The following is a 25,236-nucleotide window of genomic DNA, read 5'->3' as shown; positions in this document are numbered from 1 at the left end:
CAACATAGTGAAACCCCATCTCTACTAAAAATGCAAAAATTAGCCAGACAAGGTGGCGCACGCCTGTAGTCCCTGCTACTCAAAAGGCTGAGGCAGGAGAATCACATGGACCCAGCAGGTGGCAGCTGCAGTGGGCCGAGATCGCGCCAGTGCACTCCAGCCTGGGTGACAGAGCGAGACTCTGTCTCAAAAAAAACAAAAACAAAAAACCTTAGTTGGGCGTGGTGACACGCACCTGTAGTCCCAGCTACTCAGGAGGCTGAGGCATGAGAATTGCTTGAACCTGGGAGGCAGAGGTTGCAGTGAACCAAGATTGCACCACTGCACTTTAGGCTGGGTGACAGTGAAACTGTGTCTAAAAAACATAAAAATAAAAGTTACATTAAGATTAAATATATTAGAAATTCATTGGGAAATGGTCTCTTGGGATCTGTGAAGGGGAGGAGGCTGTGACCCATTTTATTCTAAACTTTAAAAGAGAAAATGGGAATTCAAGTAGGATGATTTTATATTTGATATGGGGAACATTATCTGGATGCTGAGAATTGTTAGGTGTTTTGTGAAATATTCTTTTTAGGTATTTCTGAAAATACAGTCACTCACTTGCCTATTTAATTGCTCTGCTTATTGGGGGCATCTGCTTTGTGAACTCTTGTGTAATTAAAGGATAATTTGGCTTTTTAAATTCTAACTTTAGTACCTGTTTTTTTGTTTTTTAGGAGGAGCATATTATTTAATATCTAGAAGTCTCGGCCCAGAATTTGGTGGTGCAATTGGTCTAATCTTCGCCTTTGCCAACGCTGTTGCAGTTGCTATGTATGTGGTTGGATTTGCAGAAACTGTGGTGGAGTTGCTTAAGGTAATTCGCCTTCCTTTTAGTCATTCGTTTACCAAATCTTTATTGAGGGATTATATGCCAATCACCATGTTAGAGGTTGGTAAAGCAGTGATGCGATGACCAAGAGATTCGTCCTTCAAAAAGTTTAGTACAGGAGATAGGCAAAGATTAAAATACTATTAGAATGTCAGCAGTGGCAACACAAAGTGGGGAGCACTTAACTTACTTTTCAGGAATTGGGGTTGGAAGGGAGTCAAGAAGGGCTCTCCAAGGATGGAAGTCTAGATGTTAGTAAGCAAATTGGAAAGGTGGAAGTGATATGAGGGGAATAGGGAAGAAAAGGAAAGAAAGGCCTTTAAAGGGTAGAGGTAAGAAAAACATGGCCGGGCGCGGTGGCTCATGCCTGTAATCCCAGCACTATGGGAGGCAGAGGTGGGTGGATCACCTGAGGTCGGGAGTTTGAGACCACCCCTGTCTCTACTAAAAATAAAAAATTAGCCTAGCATGGTGGTGCATGCCTGTAATCCCAGTTACTCTGGAGACTGAGGCAGGAAAATCGCTTGAACTGGGGAGCCAAATCCCAGTTACTTTGGAGACTGAGGCAGGAGAATCGCTTGAACCGGGGAGGCGGAGGTTGCGGTGAGCCTGGGCAACAAGAGCGAAACTCTGCCTCAAAAAAAAAAAAAAGGAAAGAAAGAAAGAAAAATGCAAATATTTTTGTATGGTTCAAGCACAAAGCAGCAAGACATGTAAGACTAGAGATAGAAAAAATAATCAGGAGAAGGGTCTTATTTCCATTTAAGTTAGGGTCTTGTTTGGGATTGGGGGACGTGACATGCTCAGATTTGGGACGTAGGGAAGTATCTGACCATGGTACAGGGAATGGACTTGAGGAATCACAACTGGAAATAGAGACCATTTCAAGGTTGTGGGTGTCCTGGGAGAGGAGATGGTGGCTTATATTAAAACAGTGACTTGTGGAGCAGGAGCGATGTGGGTGAATTGGGGAGATTTTAAAAAATTTGAATGAGCGGATTTGATAATTAATGGGATGTGGGAAATTAGAGAAATAGGATGTCAAGTGTATACACACATTTCTGACTTTTGGAGTTAGATGGAAGATAATGCCATTTGCCGTGTGATGGAGAACACAGGACAGTTTAGTTTGAATGTATTAACTAGAAGAACCATGAGTATATCCGAATAGAGGTGACTGTATTGCTCTGGAGTATAATTAAAGAAGTAAGAGTGAAATAGGATTCCTCAAATATTATTAAATGAAAGGAACCTCAAGTGACACCTATAAATTGCTCATGTTAGGTTAGGTTGTAACTATTCTACAGTAGTAAATGGTACATAAGGAAGTATAAAATCTGACAAGGATTGACACCTGCGTTGACATTGACCTTTACTTGTGTACACCAAAGGGATGAAGAAAAAGAAGGGTTGTAATACCATGAGTAAGCAATGTAACCATTAGAGTTTATATTCTTTCATTGTTTAATTTAGTGTATATTTTTATTTGAGAGGCAAAGTTTAAGGTTTACTCTGTGAATGCTTATCAAAGTATTTAATTAGGGTTTATACATGTTTTTGTTTCATGGAAAATTTAATTTAGAGAAATATGAAATTTAAAACATTTTAAACTACATTTATTATATAAAATACTGAGCTATAGCGGTAGTCTTCTGTTGCAATCATGGTCCATAAATCTAAAAGCCAGTCAATAGATACTTATACGAGTACCGTTTTTTTTTTCAAGTAATTCTCAGATATGATTATCCAAATGCTATAGAGAATTTCAAAGATCAGATTCAAGAGATGTTGAAATCAAATATCAAAAAACTAAAAAATATTTTTGCAAAGTAAAAAGTATGTACTACTTTATGAAATTTAATGGGACCCTTGAAGGTTGGACAAGGTTGGGAAATGACTTTTCCTACTGTGTTGGTTAAATATTAACACTATCTATGCCTTCGCTTGTCAAAAGCATCTTTGGATCTAGGGGGTTTTCCACCCTGATATTTGTATTAAGGTCATTTATCTGGAATTCAAGCAATCTTATTCCTCTCTTGTAGTTGACTTTTATGAAAGAATTTCTTTTGAAAAGCATATACTTTTGTCAGTTGCAGCAGAATATATATTCATCCTGAGTTATCAAAACAACTAAATTATGTTTTAGTTTTTTTGTGCCTTTTATTACCTTATTTGAGAAGTGGTAGTAATTGATAAATCGCTTTTTACTTAGTTAAGTGGGATATCATAATCTTTAATTTTATCCTAGGTGGGAATCTTTTAAAAATGCCATTGATATTAAACTACAAATAATTTTGTTTGCAGAGTGGAAACGGTGTGTGTTTTTGGACAGCAGCAGGAAGGTGTGCTCATCACTTACTCTCTTGCAGTGTAAAAGACCATTAAAAGCATGAGCTCACTAATCACAATAAATAAAAAATATATTTGTGCTATATAACTTAAAATTCTAATTAGCAGTATTATAACTTTCTTACTTGTTAGCAATTCCTTTTTTGATTTGTTGAGTCTATATTAAATATAGAAGTGTTAGTAATCACACATTTATGTCATCAGATCCTTGAATGACACCTCAGTGGTAAATAGTAATTTGTTCCTTTAGGTCTTCCATTTATTTCTTAAGTAACCATTTATTCAACTTCTACAGGTAAGGCACCATAATATCTCTAAAATGTTTCAAAAGGAGTGTGAATGTGTATAAAAATAACTAGTATTGCTTATTATATTTATGATTCTTTTTTCTAGGAACATTCCATACTTATGATAGATGAAATCAATGATATCCGAATTATTGGAGCCATTACAGTGGTGATTCTTTTAGGTATCTCAGTAGCTGGAATGGAGTGGGAAGCAAAAGTAAGTTATGATGGGAACACCTATAAATATTTAATATGTGAGCTTTTAGAGCTTATGTTTTGGGAACACTCTAACGTATGATAATATTTCCAGATTCTAATGGTACCTAAGTGGCCATTTTCACAAAAGTTTATATATAAGGTTATTTTCTACTTGACAAAGTAGAGAATCTTTGGAGATTACACTCAACCTAGGATCTAGTTAAACAAAGTACTTTGTAAATTTTGAATTTCCCACCGTCTCGCCCATTCTCCAGTTTTGCAATATGTAAAAATGCTCAGGTCAGTATTTAATTCCAAATTAAACATCTGGCTTTGTAATTTATTTAAAAGTTCAACTTAAACATGGGGCAGTAAGTAAAAGTTATTGCCCACATGAGGTTAGAGAAGTTATTCTTGCTATTGAAATTTCAGAAGTTATGACTACCAAAGCCAGTATCATTGTTTCTGGAAAAAATTGCTAAAGTCACATTACCCATAAGCAGAGCACCCAGAAGTGTTTTTGTCTCTTTGAGAATTAGAGCATCATAGCACAGCTGTAGTCTCCCAAGTAATGGATATCCACGTTACTTTAAAGACCTTATAAAAGTCACATATTTGTGCTATATATGATATGATAATGTTTACCAAACCAAAAATTAGGAAAGCCTGAAAGAGTAATTTTTTCAATCTTGTACTTTATTGTAAAGTCATATTAGTATAAAATTAAATCATTTATTTACACATTTTACACATTTACTGTATGAAAATAACAGAATTTTATACCACCTGGGACATGATTAGTGTATATGTACTTCCTTTTCCCACAGATGACACCGTTTTTCATGAGTGTTCAGTTTTATTGAGAGGTTAAGAGTGGAGAAGGGGAAATGGTAGTTTTCATAGATTGCTCTTTCCTTCCATTCCCATTGCTACTTGAATTTCCCTCCTGTATATTGTCATCTTCTTTCTGTACTTTTTCTTATTTTCCTGTAGCAGTCACACACTCAACATTATGTTTGGACCATTTATAAAACTTGTGTTTGTGTTCAGCATGTTTTCTATGTCAAGATTGTAGTGTTAAGGTGGAAGAGAGGAATGATCTAGAATGAAAGTCTATAGTGTTTTGGAATTTACAGTGCTTTTTGGTTTGTGGGAAGGCATGCACATCTTTAACTCATTTCAGAAATACAGCATGATCTCACTTTTACTATCTTTTTTTTTCCCCCAGATATTTCTTTAAACATCTCTTTGTTCATTAAACAAGGAATTATTGAGCAGCTACTTGGCATGTGGCATTGTTTAAGGCACTGGGGAATCAGGCAAAACAAGACAGAAATTCTTTCCCTCATGGAAGTTATATTCTAGGGGAATCGAATCAAGATACAGAAACAAGATTCTTGATTTTAATTTTTAATGTTTAAAATTGCAGGCTCAGATTGTTCTTTTGGTGATCCTACTTCTTGCTATTGGTGACTTTGTCATAGGAACATTTATCCCACTGGAGAGCAAGAAGCCAAAAGGGTTTTTTGGTTATAAATGTAAGTAAAAAAGTTTCAATATTTTTTAAGGGTACCTGTTTATAGAATTCTATTATCAATTAAATTTTGTACATTTTAGATATTTTGTAACAGAATTGACTATGGTTTGGTGATTCATCCTAATTTACAATTTAGTTTTGTCCCCTTTATGTATGCTGTACAGTTGGAGTAAAAATTACTTCTATTTACATCTTTTCTTTTTCATTATTAGCAACAAAAGGCAATAGAATATAGAGAAATCAGTGCTACTAAGAATAGGAGCTTTTATTCTCTACTAGTTTTGGGAATTTGTAACTGAATTTCTAACTTTTGTTCTAATATGACTTTCATTCTTTTAGCATATTTAAGCACAATAGTTTAGAAGCACCTAAGATTGTGAAAGCAACTAGAAATATTAGTTTCTTGGTATAATTGCATTTTTCAAGAGTGCAGGCCATTTGATTTTCAGGAGATCTCTCCAGTTGGGTTTGTCTTATTTGTTTTTATAGATAGATTCAGGTTATTCATTTTTGTCAGGAACATAAGTGAACCGTGTCTCCTTCTTAGTGTACCACATTTGGAGGGTGCATGATGCAGTTTTTTCCATTACTTAGTGGTGTTAGTTTTGGTGACTTAGTCAAGGTTATACCTGCACAGTTTCTCTATTGTGAGGTTGCTGTTTTTTTCTTTGCAGTTAATAAGTGATCTGTGGAAGAATACTCTGAGACTGTTCATAGCCCTGTCAAACTTCTACCAAATGGCTTCATCCTTAACCCCTCTCACTTCTGGCTTTTGTTGGTCAAAATAAGTCAGATGGTGCTAGATCTACTATGAATTTTTTGTCCTCTGCTTCATTTCTCTTAGTCATTTCTTCTCCTTCTTGAAACACGTCTATTTTATTCGATGTCAGATACCCTAGGTGTGTAACTTGCTAGTCACTATGACTATTACTCCTGTTACCCCCTTTAAATGCAGAATTGTACAACTATTATAGTGCTGACCTTCTAACTATATGCTCTTCCTTGGGTGGTGTGTATTCTCATGGCTCAAAATGCTATTAAGATAACTGACATGTTTCTATTCCTGAATCTCTCCTTTGAAGTTGAAACATAAATATATATCCAACTGATTATTTGAAGTCTCTCCTGCTTATTTCTTCTTAAGCTTTTCCATCTAAGTAACTGAAACCAGGATCTTAGTGTTTCCCGTCCTACCTGCTCCTATTAATTTTAATCCTTTTCTAATTAGTGCATTTATTTTCCCATCTCTAGATTGAACCTCTGCAGCAACCTCCTAATCAGCCTCCCTGTTTCAGATGTTGAATCTTTCAGTCCATTGTCCACACATTAATAGTATATGTCATTTGTGTGTTTATGACCCTACTTTGATTTTCCATTTTATTTAGGATAAATTTAACCTTTATAAAATATTCATACTCTGTCCCTCAGTGGTCACTCCATTCTCATTTATTTCTTCCCCTTACTGTAAGAGTTTTATCTTCTTTTATTTCCTCAAAAGAGTTAAACCTTTTTCTACTTTGGGGTCTTCATACATGTTGTTTCTCTTTTCTGGTGTACTCTTTTTCCCTGATCATCACATGACTGATTCTTGCTCAGCAAACTCTTAGCTTAAGTATTGTTTCCTTCCTTATATTTGCTTAGCCTTTTGTAACCACATTGAATTAGACTCTCTCTCTCTCATTTGTTATTCAACTCCCTGTTTTCATCAGAATATTTACTGCTGTTTATAATTACCTGTTTCTTATTTTGTCATTTGCTATTGAGACTCTTAAATTCCATGAAGGCAGGAACAATGTCTAACTTGTTTATATTGCATCTCTAGGTTCTTCGAGATGCTAGAAAGCTCTAGCACAGGACCTGACACATGGTAGCTACTCAAGTATTGAATGGATAGATGGATACATTATAGTTAATCGGTTATCTTAGAGTCATAGATGAAAACAGTAGGTCTAGTTGAAGCTTTTATTGTTGAAATCAAAAGGAACTTTATTTAGGGTACCTTAGCTAATTGTCTGACAGCCTCAAAAATCAATGGATCACGGGATAGTAGAGAAAGCTGTGGACCAAAATCTATACAGATGGTAATGTAAGTGGGAAGCTATCAAAAAATTGATTCTATATTATTATGATGTTGCTTTTGTTTTCCTTTTTTTTTTTCCTTGAGATGGGGTCTTACTCTGTCACCCAGGCTGGAGTGCAATGGCATGATCATGGGTAACTGCAATGTCGACTGTCCAGGCTTAAATGATTCTCCCACCCCAGCCTCCCAAGTAGCTGGGACCACAGGCATGTGCCACCACTCCTGGCTAATTTTTTAATTATTTATAGAGACAAGGTCTTCCTCTGTTGCCGAGGCTGGTCTCGAACTGTTAGGCTCAAGAAATCTGCCTGTCTTGGCCTCCCCACGTACTGAAATTACAGGTGTGAGGCACCACACCATGCCCCCTTTTGTTTTTCTACCTCCTTTCTTGTTTCTTTTACCTCAGAGATTTAGGAGATTATCCACATTCTGATTTGCATTTGGGCTAGTCGTAACAATTCAGTCGGAGGCTCTTGAAACGTAATTGGTGAGGTATACAAAAATGGGGCATGAATCAGATCAGATGATCATTTTGGTTGTAAACCATTGGCTCATACAAGAAAAGAACACCAAATACTTGAACTAGGAAATATGCAAAAATTTACCAGTTACTTTAACTGAAGACAAGTTAGGGGTCATATATACCTATTACTCTTGACCTCAATTATTGTAGTCTAATTTGCTTTCCATTAATTGTCAAAAATATTTTGTTTTCTACAGCTGAAATATTTAATGAGAACTTTGGGCCAGATTTTCGAGAGGAAGAGACTTTCTTTTCTGTATTTGCCATCTTTTTTCCTGCTGCAACTGGTATTCTGGCTGGAGCGAATATCTCAGGTGATCTTGCAGTAAGTATTGTAAAGTGCTATATCAATTATATATTTTAAAAGTGGAATATGTATATTTATTTTTACAGATAGACTTTTAAAAATCTTCTTGTCTTCTAGGATCCTCAATCAGCCATACCCAAAGGAACACTCCTAGCCATTTTAATTACTACATTGGTTTACGTAGGAATTGCAGTATCTGTAGGTAAATAGTTTTACATTTCTTTATGTTAAAGAAATTTCATGATGTACATACTATAAATACTTTTATGATATTTGCTAACTTATAAATTCAGAAATATTTCAATAAAAAGACATGGAATTGCTTATTATAATTCAAAAACAGTTTTTAGAAAACTAATAATGACTTTTATAAACATTATCTAAACCACCAAATGCTTTATGACATTTCCAGTTTTTTAATTAATTATGGTAAATTAGAAAATTATATGAAATTGAATCTGTAAACTCATTCCACTGAGATATATTTATTGAAAACAATTCATATGTAGAAGCAAATGAATTTTACTGCTACAAATTTCTGAACTTTTTAAAAGATGGTTATTTATTTTTTTTATAGTATATAAAGATTCTTTCAAGGCTATTAAGCAATGCTTGGCAATTTTTTACTATAAAAACACTGGTTTCGAAGAATAGGACATACTAGGTTTTACTTAGGAAAAGTTTTACTAAATTCTTACTAGATTGAATGAAAATTATTTCAAAACCATGTTGTTACTTCATGGGATCATGGTATTTTAGAACTTGAAAGGACTTAAGTAGTCAACCAGTCTCTAAACCTTTTCTTACAGATGAGAAAATAGAAGCTCAGAGATTTCACTACCAAAGATAGTGGCATTTGTTTTAGAGATTTGTTTTTATGGCAAAGAAGTTTTTTTTGTTGTTGTTTGTTTTAAATAAAGTCTTTAAGGCTATTTTCTATGAATTTCTATTAGTTTACATACGGTTTGCATTTGTCAAGCTTTATAGTTAAATTTCTTAAGCATAATGCAAAAGTAAATCTTAGTTTAATACTAATGTGAAGAATCATAAACTCCAAGTCCATAGGCTATACAATATGAGGTTTCTATTGGATTTGGTAAGAAAATTTCATTTTTGCTATATCTTCACTGATATGCTGGGAAGTAATAGCATATTTATATTTATAAACTCTGCTTCTAGTTGCTTAAATGTAATTTGGAAATGTCACTACATGACAGAAATACTAATAATATCAGGGTGGGCTGAATTGCCTTTTGTTTTTGTTTTTTGTTTTTTGAGATGGAGTCTTTCTCTCTGGCCCAGGCTGGAGTGCAGTGGCTTGATCTTGGCTCACTGCAACCTCCGCCTCCCGGGTTCAAGCAATTCTCGTGCCTCAGCATCCTGAGTAGCTAGGATTACAGGCACTTGCCACCACACCTGGCTAATTTTTGTGTTTTTAGTAGAGATGGGGTTTCGCCATGTTGGCCAGGCTGGTCTCCAACTCCTGACATCAGGTGATCTACCCACCTTGACCTCCCAAAGTGCTGGGATTACAGGCGTGAGCCACCACGCCCAGGCTGAATTGGCATTTACAAAGGAATTTGGATTTCATTTATCCTTAGAATTAATAGACAAATCTCTGAAATTTATTTTGAAAAAACAGATGAATATATATGCTTAGCAAAATATATGGGTTCCCCTAAAAGTTCCTAGCATGCTTCTATACATTATTTAAAGTAAATTTAGTCTTAAAGTGACTTAATTGATTATGTTTTAGCTTGTAAAATAGTTTGTTACAGCAAATGAACATTTTCTATTTTTATTTTACCCTCTAACATTGCTAGCCCTTGTACGCATTTCATTCTGTCTACATTAGCCCTTGGAACAATAGGAGTAACCCCTTGATGCCGATGTTCAGTAGCTAGGCCAGTAAAGGCAGCCTCTACACCAGTGCTTGTTAAGCTCAAAGCAGTGGAACCTTTTTTCCCCAAAAAATTTCAGGCATAGACTATCAGAATACAAAGTACATGAAAATACAGTTACTTTAGGGCTGGGGGGATTTGCAAGGCTCTGTACTCCCCTCATTTGCCAGTTGTTTCAGAGGTACCTTTATGGAAACATGGTTTTTCAAGGACTGTTCTGAATGGTAGATGAAAAAATTGAAAAACAAGGAACTGTATAGTCTGCCTAGTCATTAAAATATCCTCCCTTCTCATACTTAGTTCTGTTTATTCAATTTTTGCTGTCATGCATGTAATTTTTACCTCAATATATGATGAAATAATACTGAAAAAGTGTTTCAGAAAGTAAAAATCTTTAAAGTATAAGGAACGGTAATTACCATTAGTTATGCATTACACGTTACTCCGAATAGTAAAGCTTGCTTCAAGGTCACTTTTTAAATATTTTATTACGGAAGTTTTCAATTTTATGGAAGAGTAGGGAGCATATTCAAATTAGCTCAATAATTATTATGCAGCTTCAAAACAGTTAGCAAAAATATTAGTACATGCTTAATCTCGTTTCATCTATTTCCAAGTCACTCTGCTCTATGGGTTATTTTTAAGCAAATCTTAGATACCATGTGTTTTCTTCTTTTCAGGGTAATCATATTTGAGACAGAGATTTGAATATAATTATAATTCATTAATATTCAAATTATTTTCCCTCACAGAAGAATGGTATTACCTGAAGTCTGATTTTTAGCCACGTTCAAGTATAGAATATTTGGAGTATAGGAAAACATCACTGCTGTTTGGAACTCTTTCAGTACAGTGTTTTCATATTTACTTAAGGACATCTTTACCAAATAGGCTAGGAAATAGTTTGCTAATATACCATTTTCCACAACTCTGTTTACATGATTTTTAAGTGTTTATGTGTAAATACTATTCTTTATAAAAGATTCAGTTTCACCAAATATTGGGGACCATGATGCTTTACAAATTCTGTTCCAGGTAAAGTCTTAACTGTAAATGCAATGTATGCTTTTATAATTGAGTAGATATATAGTCAATACTTTGGTTTCTTTATAAATATATATGTGTATAATTTTGAAATGAATGTAGATATTAAGTATATTATTCTTGTTGTCACTTGTGTCTTGTTGTCACAACTTTAGGTTCTTGTGTTGTTCGAGATGCCACTGGAAACGTTAATGACACTATTGTCACAGAGTTAACAAACTGTACTTCTGCAGCCTGCAAATTAAACTTTGATTTTTCATCTTGTGAAAGCAGTCCTTGTTCCTATGGCCTAATGAACAACTTCCAGGTGAGCATTGGCTTTGTAATATACAGACGTTCTGTATTTATCTAGGGGTGAGACTACTGTCAAATCTGACCATTCACAATATAGCCACAGCATAGAAGGGAAGACAGTTGTTATTTTATTTTTCTTAATTTTTAATTTTTTTCTTGAGATAGAGTTTTGCTCTGTCCCCCAGGCTGTAGCACAGTGGTGCTAGCTTGGCTTGCTGCAACCTCCGCCTCCTAGGTTCAAACGATTCTCTCGCCTCAATCTCCCGTGTAGCTGGGACTGCAGGCGCCCGCCACCACGCCCGGCTAACTTTTGTATTTTTAGTAAGGATGGGGTTTTACCATGTTGGCTAGGCTGGTCTCGAACTCCTGATGTCAAGTGATCCACCTGCCTGGGCCTCCCAAAGTGCTGGGATGGCAGGTGTGAGCCACTGCGCCTGGCCAGTTGTTCTTTATATTCCCCTAAAACTGTAGATATCTAATTGGGCAAACTAAAATATGAATGGATAAAATCTGAGGATGTTCAAGAGCAAAGAACCCCTGGAAGTTAATGTTTTTATAACAGCATGTAACATATATATATGAGTGTGTGTGTATTTATATATGTAGTATATAAATATACTGCTTTAGAAAGCATGGAATCATCTTGCACATGGTCGTATTTGTGTGGGTCTGTTTTTAGATTCTTGATTTTGTTCTGTTGATCTTTGTGTCTGTCTTTGTGTCAGTACCACACATTCTTAATTACTGTAGTTAAATGGTAAGTTTTGAGGTCAGGTAGATTAATTCCTCCCATTTTAGCCTTTCTAAAAAAATTGTTTTAGCTATTTTAGTTCGTTTGTCTTTCCATATAAAAATTTAAAATGACATTGTGTGTGTGTGTGTGTTTTAATTAATTTATTTACTTTTTAATTTTTTTTAATCACTTCAGTAGTTTTTGGGTTACATGTGGTTTCTGGTTACATGGATGAATTGTGTTGTGATGGAGTCTGAGATTTGGGCACACCTATCACCCAAGTACCTTACATTTATTTTTAAAAAGTCTTGTTGGGATTTTGATAGGAATTTACATTAAACTGGTATATCAATTTGGAGAGAATTGACTATGTTGAGTGTTCAATTCATAAACATCATCTCTCCATTTATTTGTGTTGTCTTTGATTTTTTTTAGTTAGCATTTTGTCGTTTTCAGCATACGCATCCTGTATGTATTTTGTTAAATTTACAACTAAATATTTTTATTTTGTGCAATTTAAACCCATACCAATTGAGTTCAGTTTTCTAATTAGTCTTCATAATTGCTTTATATATAAATGGCCTTTATAAAAGCATTGATCAGTGTCAATAGTAGTGTTACTTTATTAGATATGGCTCATATAAAGTCATTCAGCATGAAATCACCATTTAACATTTAACAACAGAATTTAATTCTGAATGGATACTTGAAAGCTAGTGAATTTCTAAAACATACAAACTGGACAGTTTAGTAGTACTTCTCAAGTATTTGGAGGCTGTCAGTTCTGCTGTTTATTGTTACCTCTATTAAGATACTGAAACTGAAATGAAATTTTAGTCTGCCAGATTTATACATTTTTAGAAACAGAAAAGATTATATAAGGGGAAAATATATTACTACAATTAATTTGGAGAATAATTTTGAGTTGTTTGTTAAGTCCTAGGATGGTAGAAAGAACACAAAGGTGTAGATTCAGGAGATTAAATCAAAATATTCTATTGTAAATTCATAGAGTACATGGTTCTCCTGATTTCCAAAAAAAAATAAAAATTTTGCTTTGTAATTTTTTTCAGTATTGTATAAACAGAATAATTTGGATTTTAATGTATTTAAAATGCTGTGTTTTATGTACAATCTGTAAATTTTACAATACAGTTTTAACTAAAATTTGTAAAGGCATTGTTTTTATTTTTTATTATGTAGTTTGAAGCAATTGACTCTACTTTCAGTGGTTACAAATATTGAACTCAATTATGTGATAGAAGTTTGTGTTTTCTAGTCATGAGACTAGGCAGAATTGTAGGAATGAAAGAAAGTATTCATATCCAGCTAATGATTCAGGCCAATTCTGACATTGATATTGTGTATGGAAGGCACAAACGTTGGTCTTTGCCCAGTGACTGAAAATACCAGTCAGATTTCTGTGTGGCCTTAAGATAGAAAAGTTTGTTGTCTTTATCAAGTCTAGTATGGACTCATTCAAGCAAAGAGGAATTTGGTATAAGTAAAGCTGCTTTTCTAATTTAAAGTAAGTAAACTTTTCAAAAATACTTTGTAAAGCGATACAACATGAGGGAAAATCTTGTGAAAATATAAATACCTTGGCATTTGGATAATGAAGAATGGTGGATAGGACATAAGTGAGGAGTATGTAAGTTGGAGTCTCCATCATAAGATCTGTACAAGTCATACTTTATAATCACCTTTTCATACTTCAGGAAATAAAGTTATTTGAGTTATCTTGTTGCTCTTAAATTTTAAATTGTATATATAGTCTTATATTGCTTGCTATATTTCTACATTATAATGTCCTCTGAAACCTTTGACTCACTGTTGCATAATAAACAAAATGCGAGCTTTAGTCTAAATCAGTCAGAGCCCTTCATACCTCTTCTTAAGCCTCACTGCCTTCTGTTCCCACTGGACTCCAGCCACTGAGTGTATTTGTACACGCACACATACATACCCTACTCTCTTCCTTTAGTCATTGCTTCACTCTGCTTGGAATTCTCCTGTGGTTTATTTTTCCATGTCCAGATCCGCCTGACTTCAAGGCAACTTAGTTCCATGAAGATTTTCTTGAATCCCAAATCATCTTCAACACACACCCCCACACAGACTTTTATCATTCATTTTGTTTACTTGCTATCTTTCAGCTTTTATTAGACTTTTGTCTTTTTTTCCCCTTTAGAGACAACACGGTCATTTTTTCATCTGTTTCCACTGTATATCGTTGACACTAATATTATTTACATTCAATATTATTATCCTTGCTGCTGATATTTTACCATTACATGTTGAGAAGTGCAGAGGTTATTGGGTAACTGTTCAACTATTTACTAGAAAACAGGAAACCTATTATAGCAGGCCCCAAAACATAGTATTTCCAGATGAAAAGTCTGGATCATAATTTATTTCAATTTATAACTGATGGAAGAAGGGAAAATGTATTATTTCCTCAACATGGAAGAGAAAAGGCTATAGTAATGCTGGTGGTGTCAGTTTTGCCTTACTCCTACAATGCAGAATGTATCATATACTCTTTCTCTACTTTCATCCAATTACGTCTTTCTTTGTACTTAATTTAACTTTGAGATCGTTACGACAGATATAGAATTTTGTGTGATCTAATGAGGCTGTATAGCAGAAACTGGGTTTATTCGTTTTAATCTTGACTCATCTGTCCTTCACAGTCTCCTTCCCTAAAGATAAGGTTGTCAGTTCTAAGTAATCCAGCATTACTGTGAAAAATAGTGACTATGAAAAATGCACAGCATATATATAACTATCAAATTGTTATTAAAAGGCTGAGTAGAAAATAGTCTTTTCAGATTTTCTCCCCACTCTTAGAAGTCTGTGCTACTGTCTTTAAAACACTTCAGATATGTATTCTTCATATTTAACCTTAAATCTAATGGAAGATCTAGGGAAAGATGTTTAGTCAACAGGGTGGTTTATGTGTACATGAAATCAGGCTTATGCATTGTGGACAGGGATTGTACCCGTTGCTAACTTTCTGTTTGGTTTAAACAATTAAATTTTACAGTCAAATGTGTGACAGAAACAGCTTGAAACCTGATTTCCTTATCTCTTTGGTCTCAGTTGACATGTTCTTAGTCAATATAAATGAAAGATAAAATCTCTACCAATGAAGCAAATAATCTGAGTGAAGATCACCATTCACTGCTGGGAAATTTATAATACCATTCACAGCTGCTCAGGTTGACAATAGTTGAATCCACCACACAACTCCTCCACTTTAATTTTGTGTTTTGACAAGTTTCACAGATTCAGAAGTACACAGTGAATACCTGTGTACTTATCCTTCAGTTATATTTACTAGTTTATATTGTACCCTATTTGCTTTGTATGTGTATATGTATAGTCTTTTTCTCCTCAAATAAGTTATAGACATCATGACATGACAATCATTTTGAAGTATTTAATGCATTTTGTGTAAGCACAATATGGTTATCCTACTTAAGAAATTAAACATTGATGAAATACTGTTATTTAAATATATATCCTATGTTCATATTTCTCCACTTGTCCCAGTAATGTCCTTTATAGTATTTTTTCTAAGTCCAAGATTCATCTAGGATCACGCATAGTATTTAGTTATCATGTCATTTTAAAATCATTTAATCTAGGGGAGTTTCTAGCTCACATTAATCTTTATGACATTGACATTTTCAGCATTTGAATCGGGTTGTTTTGAATTGTGCCCCTCAGTTTGAATTTACCTGATTCATGAGCTTGGTGATCAGTCCTTTGTTGTTGGTGGTTTTTTTTTTTTTTTTTTTTTTTTTTTTTTTTTTTTAAGTTTTCTAAGAGGAAATATTTGAACATGTACACAGAGAAAGCAATATAATACACCTAATACCTATAATACCCAGCTTTATCAGTTATCAATGCATGGTTAATTTTGTTTCCTGTGTAACTCCTATCCCAGATTATTTAGAGCAAAACCCTAGACTTTAGATCATATCTTCAGCTGGAAATATTTCCACATTTAGCTCTAAAAGATAAAGGCTTAGAAAAAAATAGTCTAACCACAATACTATCTTAACATAAGAAACAGCCTTCCTAATGAGAAGTACATGATGGCACTTATGCAATACTCTTGCCAAAACTTTTACCTCATTTTGATTAACTGTCTAGATAGAACTAGTTTACTAGAATTATAGAAATGAGAAGAGTTGTTAAGCAACACAATGATGATGAAGTCCGAAAAATCCAGAGCATGAGATCTCCATGAGAGAAATGATAGAAAAATAATAAAAGGAAAAGGAAATGTGAACCTGTTGATTGAAAAAGACTGAAGAGACACATAAACCAAATATAATATAATGTGTAACCTTTTTTTTTTTTTTTTTTTTGGATCCTGATTTGAACAGACTCTTTTTGAAAGATAAGAAAGGGTAATTTAGGGAATTTGAATGCCGACTTGCCTTTTTGTGGTACTGTTAAGCAATTATTAAGTTTTTAAGCTGTGACATTGGCATTATAGTTAAGTTTTCAAAAGTCCTTATCTGTTAGAGATACATACTGAAATATTTATATGTTAAAGGATATCTGGGACTTGTTTCAAAATATTGTGGGGAATGGCCCTAAGTTGATCATTGTTGAAATTAGGTGATAAATGTTAGCAGTTCATTATTCTCTTCTCTCTGCCATTGTGTGTGTTTAACATTTTATGAATGAAAAGGTTTTCTTAAGGTAAGGACTAGTGGTAAATTTGTTTCAGATATTTGTAATGCACATAGCATTGTTGTTGTTATTACTATAAAATTATCCCCAGTGTTAACCTCCTTCAAAATGTGACCACATAATATTGTGCTATTTTCTGAATTGTGAGATTTATTTTTCTATTTTTGTCACTTTTATTTAAGGTAATGAGTATGGTGTCAGGATTTACACCATTAATTTCTGCAGGTATCTTTTCAGCCACTCTTTCTTCAGCATTAGCATCCCTTGTGAGTGCTCCCAAAATATTTCAGGTAAGCGTTTTTATATTACAGGCTTTATTAAAGGGAGAGTTAAAGTAATGCTTCTTAATTTGAAATTGTTGCTGTTTACAAATTTATTTGCTTCTGTCAACCATGTATATACATATACATGATATATATATGCACATAAAGACATACATAATTTTATGTGTATGAATGAACGTGAATATGTTTATTTATATAAACATTTGTGCATTTGCCTGCTGTCAAGGTATAGTCTGAGTTCTCTTTTTAGAAGTGCTGGATGTTTGCTTTTTTGACATATTTAGCATACGTTTTCAAGATGTCTAAGGTATAGGAATGCAGTCTAAGACTGCAAATGGGGAGTAGCAAAATATCTTTGTTCTGGTTAGTATGGTTTCAACCTAAATATTTTATTTTACAAATATTTAAGTACCTAACGTGTGCTACACATTGTGTTCATTACTTGAGGGTATAATGATGTATAGGATAGACATTATCTCCTTTTAGTGAGCATTAAACAGCTGAATACTGATGGGAAGTACTTTTTATTGCTAAATCAAATAAATGAATGTTGATTCTGCAGTCTTGTTCTTAATGCTGTATTTATAGCCAATGAGTATATCATTTAAGACAGTGTTCAGCAATGTTTTAAGAAAGATAGTTAAGTTTTATAGTCAGGATTTTTATCTGCTTTAAGATATCGGCTTGTTCTTCTTAAAATAGGTCACAACTATATCATTTATCAAGCTTCCAACTTTGTTTTTACTTGTATGCCTGCTTCTCTGATTTCTTCTTCATAAAATTTAATTTCAACATGGCGATAGGGTAAGGCAGATAGAAATTTTGACCAGCATCCTTCTGATGTTTGAAATGTTTGAATTTCCTTTACATTTTGTAGGTGAAGCAGTATGTGGGACAGGATAAAAGGGATGACCGAGAATTAGAAACTTGAGTCTCAATCCTGATTAACCTATTAGAACTATCAGTAAATCTATATATCTAATTTTAATATATTTCATTTTAATGTTTTCTTTCATTAGGCTTTATGTAAGGACAACATCTACCCAGCTTTCCAGATGTTTGCTAAAGGTTATGGGAAAAATAATGAACCTCTTCGTGGCTACATCTTAACATTCTTAATTGCACTTGGATTCATCTTAATTGGTTAGTTATATAAATGGTGTGTTATTGTAGATTTTTGGTGCATCTATATTCTAGGCATTGAATTATTAAATTATTAACAACGTTGTCTTGGTATACTAAGTCTCTTTGTAATCAAAGAAAGTTTATAAAGTACTGTAAGTAATAGCACTCAGTACATATTTGCTGAAATTATTGCCATTACTAAGTCCTCATTAGAGCCTAAAGGGAATTCCTAGGTTCTTTTTCCTAAACAAATATGATAATGGCATAAAGAAAAGGATTGCAGTGTCACCTGTGACATCAGTGCCTTTGGTGATCTATTTTTTTGGCACTCTGCCTCTGATCACAAGTGAGCTCTGTTGGGTCTTCCACTGCTAAAGACGACATTGGACTTTTTAAGGTTTAAAGAATTTTGTCTAACCTCTGAGACTAGTTGACATTAAAAGGCTGATGTACCACCAAGTGTTGTGGGACTATGTGGAAACTAACTCCCATCTGACACCATTAGATGTGTATTTGGTGTAGCCACTTCTGGAGAACAAGTGGGCAATATCTCGTAAACTTTTCTGTAATCAGCAGTTTTCCTTCTAGGTGTGTGCCCTGTAGAAACTTGTATATATACTTAAAGAGCCATATACAATAATGTTTCTAGTATTATTCATTATAGTGAAAAATGAAAGCAACCTAGATCAATAGAAGAAAACTATGCAGCAGTTAGAGGGATAAACTTGGTTTTCACATATCAATGTGGATGAATTTCAAAAATAAATGTAAAAGATCAAATTTCAGAATGATACCTATGGTATGCTATTTACATAACTTTTAAAACACCCAGAACAGTACTGTATGATGCATATAGACTATATATGTCATAAAACTATGTATGACTGGACAGAATATACCAAGTTTGGAGAAGTGTGAGATAAAGTATAAAGGGGATTCAATAGTTTGCATAGGATTGGATTTCTGAAAAGTTAAGTATATGAGGCATATATGGCAAAATCTAAATGTTTATGAAATCTGGATGGTAGTTATGGGGTGTTGTGTTGTTAACTAAAGATTTGAAATACTTCATAATTTTAAAAAGTTAAATGTCTAATACGTCAGTAAATCTTGCACGTGTTTGTTTTGCAGCTGAACTGAATGTTATTGCTCCAATTATCTCAAACTTCTTCCTTGCATCATATGCATTGATCAATTTTTCAGTATTCCATGCATCACTTGCAAAATCTCCAGGTAATTTTACATTTTTAAAAAAGTTTGTAAATACTATTTTTGATTTCAAAGAAAATAAAACTTTTGCCACATTTTAAAAGATATTATGTGTGGGATTAGTTCATTAATGCCATGTCTGCCTTTATAGTTAATTCAAATTAAGTCTTCAAAGATCTCTTTATCAGTAAGTTTACTGATAATATTGTTTGTCTTCAAAGCGTTTAGCATTAATCTAATTCTGATAACACTGTGAAAAATTGTTACTTTTTAAAAAACTAGTTTTTCAATCTTTAGCTGATTTCTATTTTAGTTCTAAGAACATCACTCTGATGTAGGTTACCTGTAAGAAAATGGTTTTAACATAGTGAATTCTGTAAAATTCTGACATAAGGGGTCTCTATCAACTGTAAATGTATGAGACTTTTCTTATAAACTGTGACTACCGTTGCAAATCAGGAAAGGAACTGAAGAAACAAAAGCATTGTTCCTTTTAAAGATTTGAAAGTCTGAGGACAGGGAAGATAAAGTATGAGAACTTTGAACACAAACATTCTAGCATCAGGGTTTTACTTTAAACATATAAATTTTATTGAAATGATCTTTTAAAATAATTTTGCCTGTGGAACTACTTACCAATGAAAATTTAAAAACGTGGTCTTCAACATTTTTTAAAGTGGGCTTCCTTCATAAATACTTCACTAAATGGGAAGGTAGGTGTTTCTGTAGTCAGCTCTTAGTTCTTCTAGCAAGTTGATTATGTTTTTAATGATTTTTATGAACATTTTGTTTGAAATGTTTTATATATTCATTAGACTATGGATATGAGTCATCTTAGAACCAGAAAATAAAGCCTAGTTACTACTAAGGATTCAATTTGAGACCTTTCTTTGTAAAACCTTCTGTAGTTTTTAACATTTACCTAAGGTAGGTTGATTTACTCTTTTAATGAAGGGTTTATTGAATACAGAACTAGTAGGATACAGTAATGTGGAAATAGATATTACCTTTTCATAGTCATCAAGAATTGTCAAATTCAATTGTGATCAATAATAGTCTTTGACTTCACTTTTCAGTATTAGACTTATACTTAATGCTTAAAGTCTTCTCAGTGTGTCAGCGCTAAAGAATGTTATTTTTTGAATACATATGTACCATTATGTAAAGCAGATGAAGTATTTGTGTGACTTTTATTTATTTGTTATTGTTAGGATGGCGTCCTGCATTCAAATACTACAACATGTGGATATCACTTCTGGGAGCAATTCTTTGTTGCATAGTGATGTTTGTCATTAACTGGTGGGCTGCACTGCTAACATATGTGATAGTCCTTGGGCTGTATATTTATGTTACCTACAAAAAACCAGGTTAGTAGACTTTTTTGTTTGTATCCCAAGCTAGAAAACATCTAGAAGTTCTTTGTTATTTTTCATTTTAAGCATCATCTTTTGTATATTTGAAAGCTACTTTGTATAAAACCTAAAATACTTTATTTCCAAACTCTTTAAAGTTTTATTTTTTTCAAATACATGTAGTTTTAATAAAACAGTTACTTCGAGATTTTTTATTCTTACGGTTTCCATTCTTACTCATAAATTAAATTGATCCTATTTGTAGAAAAATAATAAATGCATATAATTAACATTTTGCTGCACTCACTATATTTTAAAATTATTTTTTGAAAGGATCCAGTTACAGTACTGTAGTAGCTATGTAGCCTAATAAGCTAGGCTATCTATATATATATAACCTACTGTGGTCTTAGAACTGTATTGAATAACACGGAGTTAACAAAATATTGGAAGACATAGTGTCTTTCCCACTAGGATACTATGTAGCAGGGGAAATTGGACAAACTTGTTTTAACTGGGCAATGATTAGTGATTTCCTAGTATGTCATATTGATAACAGCTAAATGTATCTCCCAGTAAGATGATGATGCTAGAGTATGTTAGGATTGGTCCCAGTATTGAGCATTATAACCTGTGACACAAGAAAGACCTGATGAGAAAGTCTTCATTTGGGCTTAATAGAATAGATGGGGAAGAGATTACATAAGATTAGTTTCAATAAGAATGCATTTTGTAATCCAGATATGAAATGATGAGCTTTTAGATTAAAGTGGTAGCTCCAGAAATGAAATAAACCATTTTAGAAGAAATTATTTCTCTAACGTACCTATTAAGTCTATAAATTAACAAATGTCTAAATCATTTGAAGTCCAAGTTGTTTATTCAATAAGAAATAAAATTTTCCTGTTCAAATAACCCAGTTAAGTACTATAAACAAGTATTTCTTAACAATTAGAAATTTGCTCATTTCCCTTTAGACCTTTGGCTATACAAACAATAATTTTAACATATTTATTTGTGAAACTCTTTTAGAGTTGTATGCACAGCATGTCTGCAGCCCTATCTATCTTTTCTAAATTATACTTTAAATGAATTATAGTTCAGATTATCAGTCTTAATATCTTGCTGTATATGTGAACTATTGAAAGTACAATAGTGTATTTCAGCAATTGACTTTTTAAATGTGAAAGCATGTTTAATTCTCTGTGCCTCAGATTCGCTATTTATTGGTTGTTATTACTGATATTAATGCTGCATGAACATTATCTTCCCACAGATGTGAATTGGGGATCCTCTACACAAGCCCTGACTTACCTGAATGCACTGCAGCATTCAATTCGTCTTTCTGGAGTGGAAGACCACGTGAAAAACTTTAGGTATGTGATAAAGAAGGAAACATGAAAGCATTTTCTTTTTGCTGGCCAGTCAGTTCTTATTTTTCAGTGACATTTTCATGTGCATTTCACATTTTTAATTGGACTTGGGCAGTTTAATTATTCAAGAACAAAATTGTACAAAGAGAAAAATTAACAAAAATGTTATGAGGGTTTTGGAGTTTTCTCACTTGAAGACTTTTAAATGATGTGTATCATAAAGTCAAAGTTTTATTTTCTCCATGGCCATTAAAGTTATGTAACTGTATGTGATTCATAAAGATTTTTTGACATGCCTTATTTTGTACATTACCAACACACTAAAATTGTTAGTTGTGTCTTATCAGTGATTAACTGGAAGTAACTTATAGTGACAAAGAATCAGTGCTTACACTAAAGAGCATTTATTACTATTTTCCTCAATAAATGACTTTAAGAATATATTACCTTTTTGGATGGGCACGGTGGCTCATGCCTGTAATCCCAGCACTTTGGGAGGCTGAGGCTGGGGGATCACTTGAGGTCAAGAGTTCGAGACTAGCCTGGCCAACATGGTAAAACCCTGTCTCTACTAAAAATAAAAAAATTAGCCAGGCATGGTGGCGCATGTCTGTAGTCCCAGCTACTTGGGAGGCTGAAGCAGGAGAATGGCTTGAACCCAGGAGGCGGAAGTTGCAGTGAGCCAAGATCATGCCACTGCACTCCAGCCTGGGCAACAGAGTGAGACTCCGTCTCAAAAAAAAAACAAAAGAAGATTATATTATCTTTCTAATAGTTTATTAACCCTCAGTATAAACTTTCTTTAGTCATGAGTAATCCCTCCTTATTGGCTTCTGCATGATAAACACAAATCTTTCCTATGTTTAAAGAAACGCTGAAACATAGATAAGTGTCAAAAGAGAATTGCTCTACCCAGTCTCCCTCCCAGTCAAAGTAATTGTTTATTTTTTTGTTACTTTTTCGAATTCCCCTCTTCCTTTTGCTAGAATAAAAAGTTCTCAGAGACCACACGCAGGTCTTCAGCTTTAGTGTAGACAGAAATGGAGAAGAAGGAATGAGAGCCCTGGGAGGAAAACTTTTCACTTCAGCATATTTTGGATAGTGATGTCAAAGATAACAGAAAATAGAAATTACTCTTTTTATGTAAAAAGTTGTATCCTAGAACTGAGAGTATGACCAAGAGTCTATGTTTATTTGCCATTAATTTAAAAAACAAACAAACACAAAACCTATTGCTTTGGCTCATTGTAGTAAAGGCAACATTAAAAAAAATTATTTTTGGGCATGGTGGCTCATGCCTGCAGTCCCATCACTTGGGGAGCCTGAGGCAGAAGGATCACTTGAGCTTAGGAGTTGGAGACCAGCAATTTCAGACCAGGCTAGGCAACATAGTGAGATCTTGTCTTTACCAAAAATTTAAAAAATAGCCAAGTATGATAGTGCATACCTGTGGTCGGGAGACCAAGGCTGCGGGATCGCTTGAGTCTAGAAGTGTCTAGGCTATAGTAAGCCATGATTGCACCACTACGTGCTAGCCTGGGCAATAGCGAGACCCTGTCTAAAAAAAAAAAATTAGCCCAATTTGGCTTTTTAATTTTTACAAGAATTATATGTGAATATTGTGTAAAGAGGAAAAGCTAGTCTGCAAGGTTTGTCATGAAAATCAGTAGTTGCCTGCTCCTCATATCCTACTTCATAAATATCATGCTTGTGTTGCTGCACAGTAGTCCCGTTACCCACAGGGGTTATGTTCCGGGACCCTCAGTGGATAGCTGGAACTGCAGAGAGTACTCAACTTCATTGTCATGGGTCAGAACACCTTTTTGTGGTTGTTGTTCATGTCTCCTATCCACAAAGTTAGTGCCTTTTCCATCTTAACTAAGCCCTTATTGCACATTACAGCTGCAACTCTTACAGTTTGAAGTACAGAAGCAAAACTAGCATGAATTTATTTTTCCTTCCTTATAATTTCACAGTTAGAAGATTCATTTTCTTCCTGTAGATTTTAGTAACCTCTGCATATGATTTTTTTTCTTTCCTTACTAAGAACTTTCACCTTTTCACTTAAAGGAAGCATTTTACAGTTTTTCTTGGCATATTCAAATTGCCAGCATCACTACTCTTGTGCTTTGAGGGCATCATGAAGTAAAAAAGAGTTGCCTGAACACAGGCACTGCGATATGCAACAGTTGATCTGATAACCAGGACAGATATTGGGCAGGTAGTATCTGTAGCACGGAGACGCTGGATAAAGGGAGAATTTATGTCCCAGGCCAGATGGAGCCGGATGTTGAGAAATTTCACCACACTACTCAGAATGATGTATAATTTAAAACTTATAAATTGTGTATTTATGGAATGTTCTATATTCTGAAACAATGGAAAACAAAGCTGCAGATAAAGGGGGACTACTGTACTTTTTGATTTTTAATTTTGGGTATTATTGACTGATGTCTTTCATCTACATATGCCTACCTCATGCATGCATCCTTACCTTTATTCCCCATCCTCCCTGTACATTTTATATCATGCTTTTGATTATATCATATTTGGTATTTCTATTTTTAAGACTTTTAAACCTGCTGTAACAGCTGAGCCATGTAGTAAATTACTGTTTTTTCTTTGCTACATAGCTTTTTTGTTTCCCCAAAAGTAATTTTTCTTCTTACTTAACTATATTCATCACCGTCTTAACCTTCACCAAACTTGCCGAAAGATTTTTGTTGTCTTCACCTTGTGAAGACTTACTGTTTACTGTTTCTTTAATTTGGGTTTTGGGATTTAGCCTTGTCTGAAATGAAGTATCTCTAATACTTGGCCAGGGAAGTTCGGCATTGGTGAGTGGAGCTTGTCAGTTGAAGTCCTTAATGTAGATTAATGTGGCTTTGCTGGAAAGAAAGGCTTTCTTTTTGATCTGATTAGATTTTCCAGAAAAGATCTTTTAATCTTCTGCTTGTAGGTAGAGCGTTCTGGGAGCCAAGTGGAGAAAGAAGCTTAAAGGTTTCAGGGTTCAGTATATACATGTTCTTTAAACTCTCCTATTAAAAGTAGCTTAC

General features: G+C 33.9%; 2 protein-coding genes across 3 annotated transcripts in view; both read left to right on the top strand.

Moving 5' to 3' along the window:
• ISOC1 (isochorismatase domain containing 1) overlaps positions 1 to 25,236 on the top strand; it is a 1,173,170-nt gene that overhangs the window by 200,505 nt on the left and 947,429 nt on the right. The gene's annotated exons all lie outside the window — the stretch shown is intronic.
• Positions 1 to 25,236, top strand: part of SLC12A2 (solute carrier family 12 member 2) — a 103,546-nt gene that overhangs the window by 44,670 nt on the left and 33,640 nt on the right. For both annotated transcript variants that reach the window (XM_050795751.1, XM_050795750.1), the window contains exons 5-15: positions 720 to 859; positions 3,617 to 3,727; positions 5,138 to 5,246; positions 8,046 to 8,173; positions 8,273 to 8,357; positions 11,256 to 11,407; positions 17,020 to 17,127; positions 18,141 to 18,264; positions 19,378 to 19,479; positions 20,667 to 20,822; positions 22,084 to 22,183. In XM_050795751.1, coding sequence (XP_050651708.1) covers positions 720 to 859; positions 3,617 to 3,727; positions 5,138 to 5,246; positions 8,046 to 8,173; positions 8,273 to 8,357; positions 11,256 to 11,407; positions 17,020 to 17,127; positions 18,141 to 18,264; positions 19,378 to 19,479; positions 20,667 to 20,822; positions 22,084 to 22,183 — 1,315 coding nt within the window. The remainder of the gene's footprint in view (positions 1 to 719; positions 860 to 3,616; positions 3,728 to 5,137; positions 5,247 to 8,045; positions 8,174 to 8,272; positions 8,358 to 11,255; positions 11,408 to 17,019; positions 17,128 to 18,140; positions 18,265 to 19,377; positions 19,480 to 20,666; positions 20,823 to 22,083; positions 22,184 to 25,236) is intronic.

This window comes from Macaca thibetana, chromosome 6, assembly GCF_024542745.1.
Source record: "Macaca thibetana thibetana isolate TM-01 chromosome 6, ASM2454274v1, whole genome shotgun sequence".
Taxonomy (NCBI): domain Eukaryota; kingdom Metazoa; phylum Chordata; class Mammalia; order Primates; family Cercopithecidae; genus Macaca; species Macaca thibetana.
Note: the sequence above shows the minus strand (reverse complement) of the source record. Positions and strands in the feature narration are given on the sequence as shown.